We start from the raw sequence: 16,290 nt of genomic DNA, 5'->3' as shown, positions 1-16,290 counted from the left end.
CTTGGTTTAAGTAATTATCTTTATTATATTGTCATATACAGTACTATACTCAAATCTATAGCATTCAGCAGATTTTTTGGGAGGCTAGATGGATGTTGTAATCAAAGGAGAAAGTTCTTTGTAGCAACCCAATTGAATCACCACAAATCCTACTGGAGTGGTTACCTGGAAGTTGACTTCTCTCAGAATTTGCATTGTGGTTAAACAATAATCTTTTGGGATCTAAACCAGTGTTTTTCAACCACTGTTCCGCGGCACACTAGTGTGCCGCGAGATGTTGCCTGGTGTGCCGTGGGAAGAATTGAAAAAACACTGACCTAGGAGACAGCGGTGAGAGGAGGAGGAGGAGGAGGTGGAACAGCCACGGGCGGAGCGGCGCTGCAAGACTCTCTGGCGGGGAGCCTTGGCTAAGCTGACGGCCCTACTTCGCTGGAAGCAAAAGCCCGGGAAAAGAAGTGGGCTCGACCTCTCTAGGCACCAGGGCTCCACAGCAGCGTAGCTCCACCCCCTTCTCTGGCTTCGGAGGGTCTCTTGCTGAAGAGAGAGAAGCTGGGGAGAGGCGACCGGCTCGCTTATCGGAAGAGGACGGGCGGACGGCCTGCCCGGCTTGCCTGAGCTGTCGCGTGGTTGGTTGCCTGCAACGTTCAAAAAAGCTCTTCTTCCCCAGCACGCGCCGCTTACTCCTTTCTCCCCACGCGGCTGAGGATGCGAGACTCCCGCCTGGTCGGCTGCCTGGTTGCTCACCACGACCCCTCGCCCCAGCCCGAAATAGAGGGATCTGACCGCTTCGCTCTTGGAGGCTTCGCTTGCGTCTGAAAAATTACATGGCTGATTTTTTTTTAACCTGTCCTTTTGATACGTTGAGCGCCTGTTACTCGTCCCAGCTTCTGCCAACCTAGCAGTTCGAAAGCACGTAAAAATGCAAGTAGAAAAATAGGGACCGCTCCGGTGGGAAGGCAACAGCGTTCCGTGCGCCTTTGGCGTCTAGTCATGCTGGCCACATGACCACGGAGACATCCTCGGACAAGCGCTGGCTCTTTGGCTTTGAAACGGAGATGAGCACCGGCCCCTAGAGTCGGAAACGACTAGCACGCATGTGCGGGGGAACCTTTACCTTTACCTTTACCTTGATACGTTGCATAATAAAATGTCCTTTGGACCAAAGCAATTAAAAACCTTTGGGGTTTCCCCCCCCTCTGGAGTGAAGTGCTTTTGATGGTAAAGGTGAGAAAGAAAGAAAAAAGGAAGGGAAAAAAAGGAGAAAGGGGGAAGGGGAAAAGGGAGGGAGAAAGAAAAAAAGAATAGAAAAGAAAGAGAGAGAGAGAGAGGAAGGGAGGAAGGAAGGAAGGAAAAAAAGCAGGAAGAAAAATTAAAAAGAAATGCAAGTAGCTTCCAGTTTCCACAACAAGTAGAAAGCAAGAAATTGAGAGAGGGAGGGAAAGAAAGTGGGAGAGAGAAAGGCAGGAAAGAAAGGAAGGAAGATAGAAAGAAAGAAAGAGAAAAGAAAGAGAGAAAAAGAAAAAGAGAAAAGAAAGAAAGAAAGAAAGAAAGAAAGAAAAAGAAAGAAAGAAAGAAAGAAAGAAAGAAAGAAAGAAAGAAAGAAAGAAGAAAAATAAATGAAAGAGAAAAATGCAGAAAGAAAAATTAAAAAGAAATGCAAGTAGCTTCCAATTTCCACAACAAGTAGAAAGCAAGAAATTGAGAGAGGGAGGGAAAGAAAGTGGGAGAGAGAAAGGAAGGAAGGAAGATAAAGAAAGAAAAGAGAGGGAGGGAAGGAAGGGAAGGAAGGAAGAAAGAGAAGAAGGGAAAAAAGAAAATACAGAAAGATAAATTAAAAAGAAATGCAAGCTTTCCTTTTCCTTCACAGCAAAAACAAACAAAAGCCCCAAAATAAAATAAAATAAAATAAAGAGGATAATAATAATAATAATAATAATAATAATAATAATAATAATAATAATAATAATAATAATAATAATAATAATAATAATAATAAGAAGAAGAAGAAGAAGAAGAAGAAGAAGAAGAAGAAGAAGAAGAAGAAGAAGAAGAAGAAGAAGAAGAAGAAGAAGAAGAAGAAGAAGAAGAAGAAGTTGGAAGGGACCTTGGAGGTCATCTAGTCCAACCCCTTGAGAACACAGGCCATCCTCGACTTACGACCATTCATGTAGCGACTGTGGGGAGGTCCAACGGTGTGGAAAACGGGGGAGGAGGGGGGTTTTTGTATTCAAAAATGTATTGTAAAACTTTTCGATAAAAAAAAGAAAAAAGATTCAGCTGAGGCTAAATTCAGCAGCAATCCAGTTCAATTCAGATTTAATCAGAGGTTGTTTACCTTGATTCAGGGTGCATCTGCACTGCCAGGTTGCCATGCCATGACTATCAATCATTCTGGACAGCAGATATGGATATTGTCATTTTCTACTCATATCCAGCCCCTAGAAAGCATGACTACTGTTCACACTTTTCTGCTTCAAGTTAAATATAGTAGTTTCTGTCTTGTGCTAGCTCAAGTGTTGCTGTCTATTGAAATAACACCAAGAGCCTGGATACTGCAATGCTCTCTACATGGGGCTACCCTTGAGGACCACTCAACTGGTGCAGAATGCAGCCGCGCGGGTTGTGATGGGGGTTTCCCGATACTCCCATGTAACACCTATACTGCGTGAGCTGCATTGGCTTCTGGTTGCCCTCCGCATGAGATTCAAGGTGCTGGTGATGACCTATAAAGCCCTAAATGGCTTGGGTCCGGGATATTTGAGGGAACACCTGCGGCCGGTATCAAGCTCCCTTTGTCCTGTGCGCTCCCACAGGGAGGGTCTCCTCAGGGTACCTCTGGTAAAAGATTGCCAGTGGACAATACCCAGGGGGAGGGCCTTCTCTGTGGGTGCGCCGGCCCTTTGGAACCAGCTGGCTGTACAGCTTAGGACTGCCCCGACCTTCGTTCATTCCGCCGGGACCTGAAGACCTGGCTCTTCAAGCTTTCTGGCCTAGACTGAGGATATTAACTGGGGTTTTATTTGTATTTTTAATTGTAATTGGGTTATATTTCAAGGTTAATGTAATTATTTTATTTTTTTTAATTTTTGTAACTTGTTGCATTGTTTTAAAAAACCTTGTGAACCTCCCTGAGTCCTACGGGAGAAGGGCGGTATATAAGTTTAATAAAATAAATAAATAAAAATAAATAAATAAAAATAAAGATCATTACTGCTAATACCTGGACATTCTTCAAACTGACATTAGGCATTCTAGTCTTCTTGACTTCAGCATGCTTAATGTCAGCTTGAAGGATGTCCAGATATTTGTAGTAATTGTCTTCATCCAGAATCTTGATGTTATTTTCATGGGAAGTTTTGATTCTTTCAGTTTATACTAGTTTTTCCCATGTTGGTAGTAAAGGTAGCACTTGCATATCACAATATCTTGGCAGTATTGGACAGTATTGAGAAGCAAATCTGTTTCAGAAGATATTTTTCCATACATCTTCAGTTTGTCCCTGTAAAGGAGGCAGGGTAGCCTAGAAGAGGTTTTTAAAAGCTCCTTTTGTTTTTATAATAAACCAAACTGTTATTCAAAATACCCTTGAAGCAAAATAAATTGAATGCAGCAGACTGATGAGTTCATGTAGTGATGTAGATACATTTCAAATGAGAAAAAAAATGCATATTCATCTAGTTTGGAAAGCCATATAAGAATTAAGCTTGGTTTGTAATGGACTTGATTGTGTCAATCTTCCTTTCCTGTTTCTTTCTAAACAAATTTAGAAAAACCCCTCAAAGTAATGTAAATAACAGTGTTAAGGCACATTGTTTGATATGTTTGGTCTCTTCTTAAAAGGCCCAAAATTTTTGAGAATATTTAAGAACAGACATGGAGATCTTTCATTTACTTCATTCATTCATTTCAACATTCCAATAGAAAGCTCAGGCAAAAAAAAAAAACAGAATTATTCTGAGGCTAGTGTAGCTTGTCCATCCATATTTTCAATATTCTTGGAAATCTTTGGGTTCCTTAAATGTTTTGGAGATTTCTCAAGAAGAAAGTTAGTATTTATAGACATCATGTTGTGAAAGAAATCCAACTTATAATTGTCAGTTTTGCATGTTCAAATATACAGATAATTTGTCACATCAGTACCATGGTAGATTGGTACTCAGCTGCTTTGAAACTCATTGAAGTTGGAACTCAACACGTTTTGATGTGAAAATTTTGTCATGGTTCCATCATTTGTTTGGTACTCAAGACGTAAGCTAGAACTTGTCAGTGTCAGGTGCTTTGTGACTCACTACATTATTCTACACATGGACATCACCAGACGGTCAACACAGAAATCAGATTGACTATATGCTCTGCAGCCAAAGATGGAGAAGCTCTATACAGTCAGTAAAAACAAGACCAGGAGCTGACTGTGGCTCAGACCATGAGCTTCTCCTTGCAAAGTTTAGGCTTAAACTGAAGAAAGTAGGGGAAAGCACTAGGCCACTCAGGTATGAATTAAATCATATCCCTGTTGAATATACAGTAGAGGTAACAAATAGATTTAAGGAATTAGATCTGATAGACAGAGTGCCTGAAGAACTATGGACAGAGGTTCGCGACATTGTACAAGAGGTAGCAACCAAAACCATCCCAAAGAAAAAGAAATGCAAGAAAGCAAAATGGCTGTCTGAGGAAGCTTTGCAAATAGCTGAGGAAAGGAGGGAAGCGAAAGGCAAGGGAGAAAAAGAAAGATACGCCCAATTGAATGCAGAATTCCAGAGAATAGCTAGAAGAGATAAGAATGCCTTCTTAAATGAACAGTGCAAAGAAATAGAAGAAAACAATAGAATAGGGAGGACCAGAGATCTTTTCAAGAAAATTGGAGAGATGAAGGGAACGTTTAATACAAAAATGGGCATGATAAAGGACCAAAATGGCAGGGACCTAACAGAGGCAGAAGAGATTAAGAAGAGGTGGCAAAATTACACAGAAGAACTATACAAGAATGAGCTTAACGTCCCCGATAATCACAATGAGGTGGTCACTGACCTCGAGCCAGACATCCTAGAATGTGAAGTGAAGTGGGCCTTAGAAAAGCTGAGCAACAACAAAGCTAGTGGAGGTGACAGTATTCCAGCTGAGCTATTCAAAATCTTAAAAGACAATGCAGTAAAAGTGCTACACTCAATTTGCCAGCAAATTTGGAAAACTCAACAGTGGCCACAGGATTGGAAAAGATCAGTTTACATTCCAATTCCAAAGAAAGGCAGTGCCAAAGAATGTTCAAACTCTCGCACCATTGCACTCATTTTTCATGCTAGCAAAGTCATGCTTAAAATCCTACAAGCTAGACTCCAGCAGTATGTGGATCGAGAACTACCAGAAGTACAGGCAGGATTTTGAAAAGGCAGAGGAACTAGAGTTCAAATTGCCAACATACGCTGGATCATGGAGAAAGCTAGAGAGTTCCAGAAAAACATCTTCTTCTGCTTCATTGACTATGCTAAAGCCTTTGATTGTGTGGATCATAACAAACTGTGGCAAGTCCTTAAAGAGATGGGAGTACCAGACCATCTTATTTGTCTCTTGAGAAACCTATATGCAGGTCAAGAAGCAACAGTGAGAACTGGACATGGAACCACTGATTGGTTCAAAATTGGGAAAGGAGTCCGGCAAGGCTGTATATTGTCGCCCTGCCTATTTAACTTATATGCAGAGCACATCATGAGAAAGGCAGGGCTAGATGAATCAAAAGTTGGAATTAAGATTGCCGGAAGAAATATCAACAACCTAAGATACGCAGATGATACCACTCTAATGGCAGAAAGTGAAGAAGAACTAAAGAGCCTCTTGTTGCGGGTGAAGAAGGAGAGTGCAAAAGTTGGGTTGAAACTTAACATTAAGAAAACCAAGATCATGGCATCCGGCCCTCTCAATTCCTGTCAAATAGATGGGGAAGAAATGGAGGTAGTGACAGATTTTATTTTCCTGGGCTCCAAGATCACTGCAGATGGGGACTGTAGCCAAGAAATTAAAAGATGCTTGCTCCTGGGGAGGAAAGCCAGCACACTAGACAGCACACTAAAAAGCAGAGACATCACCCTGTCAACAAAAGTGCGTATAGTCAAGGCTATGGTCTTCCCAGTTGCAATGTATGGCAGTGAAAGTTGGACCATAAGAAAGGCTGAGTGCCAAAGAATTGAGGCCTTTGAACTCTGGTGCTGGAGAAGACTCCTGCGAGTCCCTTGGACTGCAAGGTGATCAAACCGGTCAGTCCTAGAGGAGATCAATCCTGACTGCTCTTTAGAAGGCCAGATCCTGAAACTAAAACTCAAATACTTTGGCCACCTAATGAGAAGGAAGGACTCACTGGAGAAGAGCCTAATGCTGGGAAAGATCGAGGGCAATAGAAGAAGGGGACGCCAGAGAATGAGGTGGCTGGATGGAGTCACTGAAGCAGTAGGCGTGATCTTCAATGGACTCCAGAAGATGGTAGAGGACAGGAAGGCCTGGAGGAATGTTGTCCATACGGTCGCGATGGGTCGGACACGACTTCGCAGCTAACAACAACAACAACATTATTCTTTATAGGAAAAAAATGTTTCGTACTCATTGTTTTTGTTACTCATCATTCCTCCCGGAACCAATTAATGATGAGTACCAAGATACCACTGTATTAAAATGAGTGGGGATGCTTACAAAATGCAACCTTAAGATTGCATATCTGGATGTTGCTAAAAAGAGTCTAAATAAATGTTTAAAACCAGATCAACTGCAACAAACCCTTTGTTAAAATGTTCTCCACTGAAACGTTCTTGGAGAACTAGATTTCCTAATTTTGTTCTTGCTCCTTTTTCATTTAAAATCCAATTCATTTCTCTTTTTAGATCCAATTAACTATTATATGGAATGCAATTATGTATCTGTTGGTAGTTTTTAATATAAAATGCTAATACTTTACATAATATCACGTATTATTTGATAATATAGTGTATTTTTAAATTCTATCCTCTGAGCTCCCTAACTCAGGCTCTGATTCTTAGACTGATTCAATCTGTGTTTTTTATTATTCCTATGTCATAAAGGCCAAAATGGTCTTTGGGTACTTATGGTTCTATTTGGTTCTTCAGTGACTAATCCACACTACACTAGGGGAAAGTGAAAGGTAGGGTCCCCTGGCTTTTGATTTGCCACGCAGCTGCTATGGACAGCTGGGAGACTTGCTCTCTCTCCCCTGTCCAGTTTAGCATCACTGGGGCCCCCTGAAAAGGGCTGAAAGTCACCCCAAAGAGGTGAACAGCAAGGAGGAGCACTCGCTAGATTGCGGAAGAGCTGCAACTCTCCCGTTAGACCTGGAGTTCCCTCCAAACCGGCAGATGAAAAGGCCGGCCATTGTGACTCATCCCTAGGCTGTGAACAGCCAAAGTCACATTTTCCACCAGGCAACTCTTAAAGCAGCACGGAAGAGACTGGGTGAGATCTACCTCTTTTACACCCTAATTACTCTCTGTACCTCCTTAAGCTGCTAAGCATTCTCCCCCCTGCGGTGAGGGAAGGGGGACTTTCACCCTCCCTCCAGAAAGAGTGGCAAATAAATGAGATTCAAGGTGCTGGTGATTACCTATAAAGCCCTAAATGGCATAGGTCCAGATTACTTATGGGAGCACCTGCTGCCGGCGTCATCTTCCCTTCGTCCTGTGCGCTCCCACAGAGAGGGCCTCCTCAGGGTGCCGTCGGTCAGAGAGTGTCAGCTGGCGGCCCCCAGGGGGAGAGCATTCTCTGTTGGCATGCCAGCCCTTTGGAATCAATTACCGGTGGAGCTCCGGATGGCTCCCGACCTTCGCTCTTTCCACCGTGATCTGAAAACCTACTTATTTGAACAGGCCGGCCTGGTCTAAGGGTTTGGGGTATTTTTAACTATTTATTGTTAGGGCTAAATTAATTTAATCTTACTTTTAACTTTTGTATGTAGTGTTTTTATTGCTTTTATTGCCCTGTACACCGCCCTGAGTCCTTCAGAAGAAGGGCAGTATAGAAATTCAATTAAATAAATAAATACCCATGGGTGTTTTAAACATTGGAAAAGTTACTGAATACCAATTGGAACCTTATTTCTCAAAGCATGTGGATTGAAAGATTTTTTATTTCCTATTTTTCATTGTCTACTTCTGTTGGAAATCTGGATTCTTTCTTATGAAACAAAAACAAAAAAGAAAAACTGAAAAGATTAAGACAACTTTGGGACTCAAAGGGAAACTTTAAAAGGGGCCTGGCTGACTGCCCAGGGAAATAGATAAGATACATAACCTTGAGAACTTTGAAACAACAGCTGTGAAAGGCTTTGTATTCCCTACCTAGGGAAAAAAAAATCTCTCTTTTGGATTTTCTAAGTGTAAAGCCTTTAGCTTAAAATACCAATATGGAAGAAGACCAGGAACAAAATTTCCTTATAGATGAAGAACAACAAACTCTCGCTATGTTGAAAACATTAATCCAAATTATTACCACAACCAATGAAATACTAAGAGGCTATGTGCTGGAACAAGAAGACAGTCCAGATATGAAAGCCCAAACTTTGACTACAACTAAAGAATCATCTATATAAAATACAACAGAAAAAATGAAACATTCAAATACTATGAAAGAAGAATCTACTATTCAACAAATATTGACATTTGAAAATCCAGAAAAGACATTGACAACTTGGAAAAAGGAAAATATTTCTTATACAATTCAGAAGGAACCAGAGGATTTAGAAAAAGAACAGTTGGATGAGAAGATAAACAATTCAGAACAACCACGTCGATATGGAAGAATAAACAGATGACCCACTAGAGCTACAAGTCCTCTCAAAAAAATAGCAACCAGATGGTTTTGTCAATATCAATTAATATACATGATATTAAAAGGAGACTGGTTCAATGACCCAAAAACAAGGACATGGAAGATGATTTGGCAAAGGAAAAAAAGCCAGAATAAGACTCAAGAAGAATGAGTTTTGACCATCTTATGGAAATCTAAAACACAACGTACTTAAATAGATAAGATGTGCATGTTGAACACAAGACATTGTTATGAACTGAGATAAAAAAAAAATTGGCCATTAAAATTTAGCAGTATAAATACTAATACCTAATTTGAATATTGATTTGTGTATAAAGGTCATGTAAGGGTGAACAATGTAGATAAGCTAAAACATTGTTAAAAGCAATAAATAGGTCTATATGGAACATTAAAAACAAAAAAATTATTAGTTTAAGCAAGAGATAGCAGATACAAAGAGGAAGAGAGAGGAAGTATTAAATACTGAAATAAAAAGAAATTTTGATTATTACTTAAAAAACCCTGAAAACTAGCAAAAAGGAAGGATATCACATTGTATCCTTAACCTGTTGACAGAGGGTCAGAAGTTAAGTAGACAGGATGTGTATTTTGAATATTAGACTTTGTGAGGAATAATGATAGATGAATTGGGAGTATATTAAAAATTTTTGGAATGATAAATATCAAATGTTAAATCTAAATGTTGGTGGAGATTAAAACTGAAAAATCTATTAGGTCATTGATTGTTTTAAAAGATTGAATGTTAAAACAACTAGAATATGTGTAAACTAAAAACTTTAGATATATGTAAGAAAGCTATCTTCTATGTGATTAATAAGATAAAATTTGTCTTTTAATTTACAAATAGACAGTATATATGAAGGGAAAAAGAGAGGAAATGTTTATGGTAGCAATCTGAAATCTGTACTAGTGATATCTGTATGTAATTGAATCACTACTACTCAGTCACCACATTGCTTTTCAAATATGTGAATGTAATATTAGAAAATCAATAAAATTTGTATATATACAAAAAAGAAAGGTAGGGTCCCCCATCCTAAGTTCAAAGCAGTTACCAAAAGAGTGAAAAGATCAATTTCCACTCCAAGTCTTCTGCATGGAAAGTGTGTTTATGTGGCAGTGGGGACTTTGTACCAGGTCAACTCAGTGATGGGATTCAAATATGTGAACAATATATATATATATATATTTGAAGTTTCAAATAAAGGAGTACTGCACCTTTCAGCCTCATACATGCCTTTTCAGAATGAACTGTTAGTGCTGTACTGTTTCATTGTCATGCAAATAGTGCTTTTATTACATTTTCCTAATTTTTTAATTCCCTTTACCAAATATAATAATTTATTTATCAACTCCCTCTCTGCATTCCATGTCTTTCCTGGTTTGGGTAGAAGCATAAAGAGAGGGAAGTAGGGCTTATTTGAATTATTTATTACTCTTTGTTTGCTGTAATCCTGTGCTAATTATACAGAGCTATGGGGAGTTTTACACTTTTCCAGATGCTTTTTTCAGTCGATACAAAGATATACAATGGAAAGGTCTTAGAAAACAGAGTATTCCAGTCATAATTCTTTAAATTTCAGCCATGGTATTTAAGAATATTTCCAATGGAACTTAACAGGTATAACAAATTGATTGGTTGCAAAGAAAAAAAACTTTGTTTTTTTTTTAAATAAATATGTTTACCATAACTATTTATAATAAACATTTATGGTATACTGCTACAAGGTTTTGGTCATCCGCTAAAATTAGTTGCACACAGCACCAAGCTAATGGACGTCAAGATAGCAGAAGCCAGGCTACAATTCTGCCAAGTATCTGACAAAGATTTAAAATGTATAGTGGCTACATTTTTTAAACCAGTAGTACATCCAACCACAACTGATACAATAAATCTTATATGTCATTATTTTAAAGCTATCTTATGAAACACACCTGCATGTTATAGATTGGAACTAAGAGCTAATAGTCCCTTAATGTCCTCTGTGGTGATTGTGGTGGTGGTGGTGGTTTTGACAGCAGTTAGAACAGAAAAAGAAGCCTTTCTTTTCCTGCATTAGATATTCCACTAAGGATCATTCTCCTCCTTTTATTTATAAGCTTTTAACTTGTAAAAAAAATCAATAGAAAGACATTTCTATCTTCTGCAGATTAACAGTAATGCATATTACTGATTTTGTACCCAGGAACAAAATCAGTGGTTTTTTTAACAGACAAAACAGCAAACATAAGGGAATAATATCACATTGTGTTATTATAGTTATACATCTGTACCTAGGTGCAACCAAATATTTAGAAAACATTCACCTAATTTACCAAGGGGAATACCGAAAAAAGGTTGGGTGTATCAAGACTAAGTCCATCTCCAAGAGCATTTCTCCCCACTGAATGCTGAATGTAAACACAAAGGACTCTTTTAGGTTAATAGTATTCTTGGCTTTCCTGATGACAATTGAATGCTAACTCATACATACACAAACACACACATCACAGATATTGAGACACTAAAATCATATTGCAACTTCAAAGGCCTCTAGCAGGGAACATTTAATTTGCAGACCTTCCAGCCCTCCTGACAGTTACTGGGGCTCTTTTCTTTGTGTAAAATAATGCCTTAAAATAAATGCATTTTATAAAATAAATGCCTATTTTAGATAATGCACTTTAGAGAGGTTGAGGACAAGATGAATTAGGATGTATGATCCGTGATCCTTACTCCTTGATCCTTATCTGGTATTCTAATTTTAAAAAAAACACTAAAAGATGTATGTACTGACTTCATTTTTAAAATAAAGACACTAGTTACATGTTTATACACATTTTCTGTTCCATGAGGAAAAAAAAAACTTTTTAGCCCATTAATTTTAACAAGCACCCTTAACTTTTCCCCTCATCACATAGTGGACTGCTTTCATAAAGGAAAATCGGTTTTCAGAGTGCTTTGAGATATGTATTTTGTACTGGCAGTAAAGTATGTCTCAGTTTTTAATTATTGTAGCTTTTTTTTAAAGCACAGCATACATTTAGATAAAGAAGATCTGTTTCATAGGCCACCATCTTACAATATTTTACAGTAGTGTAATATTTATCCCATGACAGTCATCTACTTTGGTGTTAAATAAAAACCTAAAACATTATGGTATGAAATAAAACATCCATGGTACAAGGATTAAATCAAAATTACATCAATAAGAAAACTAAAAATGGGAAAGGAGACAGAAAAGTTTTACAAGATGGCACAACCTTAACTAAATATTTTTTTTAAAAAAAAGTTAAAATATTCCTCCTTGAAGAAGACTTGAGGTCTTTACATGAGAAATAAACAGCCTGATCAATGTTTTAGAACTGCTTGATTTTTCTTGGGAAGCTGTGCCCTCTGAGACCATTTTCTCCATTAAAAAAGGCGGAAATACATGAGTATTTGGATCATGAAGCATGGAAATTAAATGTACCTTTCTTTTTTCCCCTCAAATCCCTTTGAATATGTATGTTGACATTTTTGTGATTTTCCTCCATTGGTGTCAGAGGAACAAAACCATTTGGTCAGATTATTTTAATGTTGCACTGTCTTTAAGCAAATATCATTGCCAGTTCAAGTGAGAAACTCACCTTAAATATCAAATCCTTTTTCCCATAGCGAAGCTCCTTCAGTTGGGCTTGAATCTTTTTTGACTGTAAGCAGAGGATAATATATTAATCTTTTAAGTAATGCAATACAGCTTCATGTACAGAGTTTTAAATATAAACTTCAGGCAATAGGACAATGTATCCTGAGATTTTTGGGGGGTGGGGGGCAGGCTGCTGAATTATTACATTTTGGGGTGTGTGGGATAACCTAATCTTCTAATGAAATGAAGCAGAGTTGCTCTAGTTGTAGTGCTGTTTCTGCAGTAAACACACAAAGTTCAGGACAGAAAATAATCCCAATATCCCACGGATATAAGAGATGACTAGAAACGAATACTCGGGTTAGAGCATAAGTCATACATGTGAAGGGAAGCTCATATAAAGAAGCTGTCCCTTTCTCTGCTTTACCCTTCATCTCCTTTATGATTAGGAGACTAGAAGCTAAAACATATAAAGAACCGTTGCTGAAATTGAGTATATCTAGTTTAATGAAGAGGAGGAGTAGGGCCCACACTTGGAATACTACATCCAGTTTTGGTCACCACAATGTAAAAAAGATGTTGAGACTCTAGAAAGAGTGCAGAGAAAAGCAACAAAGATGATCAGGGGACTGGAAGGCTAAAACATATAAGGAATGGTTGCTGGAATTGGGTATGTCTAGTTTAATGAAGAGAAGGACAAGGGGGGAAATGATAGCAGTGTTCCAATATCTCAGGGGCTGCCACAAAGAAGAGGGAATCAAGCTATTCTCTAAAGCACCTGAAGGCAGGACAAGAAGCAACGGATGGAAACTAATCAAGGAGAGAAGCAACCTAGAACTAAGGAGAAATTACCCTGACAGAACAATTTAATCAGTGGAACAACCTGCCTCCAGAAGTTGTGAATACTCCAACACTGGAAGTTTTTAAGAAGAGACTGGAAAATCATTTCTGGGTTTCCTGCCTGAGCAAGAGGTTGGAGTAGAAGACCTCCAAGGTCCCTTCCAATATTATTATTATTATTATTATTATTATTATTATTATTATTATTATTATTATTATTATTATTATTATTGTTGTTGTTGTTGTTGTTATTGTTATTGTTATTGTTATTGTTATTGTTATTGTTATTATTATTAATCATTGCACAGTCAGCCAGATGTTCAGACTGGATTTGGCACTTTTGTCCACCTATCGAGTCCTTACCAAGGACATGGGATAGGCAGATGTGGATGTTTGATGGTATTATAGATATTGTCACAGGATGGAAGTAGTTCCTAGTAAGGCCGCCTTTTGCAATTGACTAATGGTGAATTTGTCAATGCCAATGGTGTTCAAGTGGTGCTCCAGTTGTTTTTGGATTGGACCCAAGGCACCTATTTCTATTGGTACTTCCCTTGCTTGCCTTTGCCACAGTCTTTCTATTTCTATTTGTAGGTCTTTGTATATTGTTATCTTCTCCAGTTCTTTCTCATCTATTCTGCTATCTCCAGGCACTGCCATGTCCACTATCCAAACTTTTTTGTCTTTGTTATCAACAATTGTTAAGTCTGGGGTGTTATGTTGCAGGTGCTTATCTGTTTCAATTCTGAAGTCCCAGAGCAGTTTAACTTTATCATTTTCTATGACTTTCTCTATTTTATGATCCCACCACAGTTCTTGCTTACAGGCAAATGATATTTCTTGCAGATCTTCCAATGCACCTTTGTTGCTACTTTGTCATGCTGCTACTTGTAGTCAGTCTGTTGCTGTCTTCTCAATTTTGACTTTTTATGCATCATCATCATCATCATCATCATCATCATCATCATCATCATCATCATCATTATTTCCTGGTTTTCAGTGACTGCCCTCTCTTCATTATTTATTCATATCTAGGCTACTTCCCAGTCCTTCATTATTTGTTCCTTTTTATGACTTTTACAAAACGTTATTCAAAAATTGGATGGCCAATCTAAAATCGAAGACCTTGTGAAAAAATAATAATAAAAATGAAGTATTAAAAAAATTCTTAAGCAGGTACAAGAAGTGTTTAAAGACTTTTCAACATACTATGTTCCAAGCAGATATTGATAGATAATTAGAGCAAGCCAGTTTGGTGTAATAGAGGTAATGGGTAACTAAGAATTCTCCTACTGCTTTAGCACACAACCAGCTAGGTGACCTTGGGCCAATCACTGTCTCTCTCAGCCCTAGGAAGAAGGCAATTGTAAACTACTTAATATTGTTGCTAAAATAATGCATGGATTTGTTTGTGCAATTGCCAGGAAACAAAACTGAATTGAAGGAATAGAAAGAGAGGGAGGGGGAAAAAATGAAGTCCCCCTTGCAAATTATAGTTCCAAATGGATTAAAAAAAGAAACAGATGATACTTCTGGCAAAGATGTATTGCTTGTATGTTTTCTGTCACTGCATATCACCCAATTAGTATGTAATGTAGGATAGATGCCAACAATTCACAAGACGCATCCAAAATATCTTTTGAATTATTAATTCATGCAAACAGCCACATGTTCATGTGGCCAGATGAAGACTATCAGCACAGTAAGATATTTAATCAGAACTAGTTGTTGTCATAAGGTGTTAGCAATACGCACCTTGTCATTCCAACCATGCTTATAAAAAGAGTTTGCATAATATTCTTTCTTTCTTTCTTTCTTTCTTTCTTTCTTTCTTTCTTTCTTTCTTTCTTTCTTTCTTTCTTTCTTTCTTTCTTTCTTTCTTTCTTTCTTTCATCTATCTATCTATCTATCTATCTATCTATCTATCTATCTATCTATCTATCTATCTATCTATCTATCTACACCTACTCCAATACAAACTATGTTCTCCATTACCAAAATCTGTTCCTTCTTCAGTATCCTATATACATAATCACCTCTGGCTAGATGACATTTCTTGCCATTTCTGTTGATAAGTCAATATTTGAAGCATTTTAACTCATGATTAAAATTCAGCATAATGTCACTACTTTGAAGTTACCCAAGCTGTTCGAAATATATAGCTCATAAAGTGCTTTTTTATCATTAGATACCAAATGCATCTGTTGCACCAAGTTCCTGCTATGCAGAAGAAATCTAGTGCAGATCCTGTTATCTCAAGAAAACTCACAGCCAGGCAGGTTTATTTTTAAACACATCTTCTATTATAAAATATATATTTCCTTGGAAAGATGATCAGTGAGCAATTCCAGGAATTAGTCACTTCAGGTCTCCATGATAAAACTACAATTTACCTACAGTGAATACTCAAATGCACAGCTTTATTACTTTATTTTGCAAAAAGGCAAATTCCCTAACCCTAACCCTTCCCCTATTTAAATTAAAACTATTGTGTTAGCTTATTCAGAGTTATGCTGCAATGTTTATGTATGTTTGTGTGTGCGCACACACACACACACATTCAATATATTCCAAAACATTTAAGGTAAAAGGAATCTATTAAAAATAGTAAAGATGTGCCTAATAGAAAAAGAACATACAGAAGAAAAAAAAAACCTGGTGGGCCAATAGGGCAATATTAATTCTACAAATCCCAGAATTCCTGATCTTGTTGTCTATATGAACAGGGGAATTGCGAATAAATGGGTTAATGTATTCAGATAACAAAACAAAGGAGAGAAAGAAGAGGGCACTATAAATATTTCATAATTTTGATTAGGAAAGACAATAAGGCAATGGTGATTATAATATATTGATTTGTATTGTTTTGTTGCACTGTTATCAGAACTGTCCACCAACTATCTTTGGAGATCAACAATAGACAATGTCACTGTCTAGTAATCACTCTATTATTGTGAGTACTGGGGGTACTTTTTCTTGTTTAATTTGTGATGTTCACTTTTCCATTTTATGATCT

At 37.7% G+C, this 16,290-nt stretch overlaps 1 protein-coding gene across 1 annotated transcript in view; it reads right to left on the bottom strand.

Moving 5' to 3' along the window:
• LUZP2 (leucine zipper protein 2) overlaps window positions 1-16,290 on the bottom strand; it is a gene marked incomplete at both ends in the record, with an annotated part of 438,735 nt that overhangs the window by 102,036 nt on the left and 320,409 nt on the right. Inside the window, one exon of the mRNA XM_083349683.1 lies at window positions 12,436-12,498. Within this exon, the coding sequence (XP_083205809.1) occupies window positions 12,436-12,498 (63 nt within the window). The remainder of the gene's footprint in view (window positions 1-12,435; window positions 12,499-16,290) is intronic.

This window comes from Vipera ursinii, assembly GCF_947247035.1.
Source record: "Vipera ursinii genome assembly, chromosome: 1".
NCBI classification, from domain to species: Eukaryota; Metazoa; Chordata; class Lepidosauria; order Squamata; family Viperidae; genus Vipera; species Vipera ursinii.
Note: the sequence above shows the minus strand (reverse complement) of the source record. Positions and strands in the feature narration are given on the sequence as shown.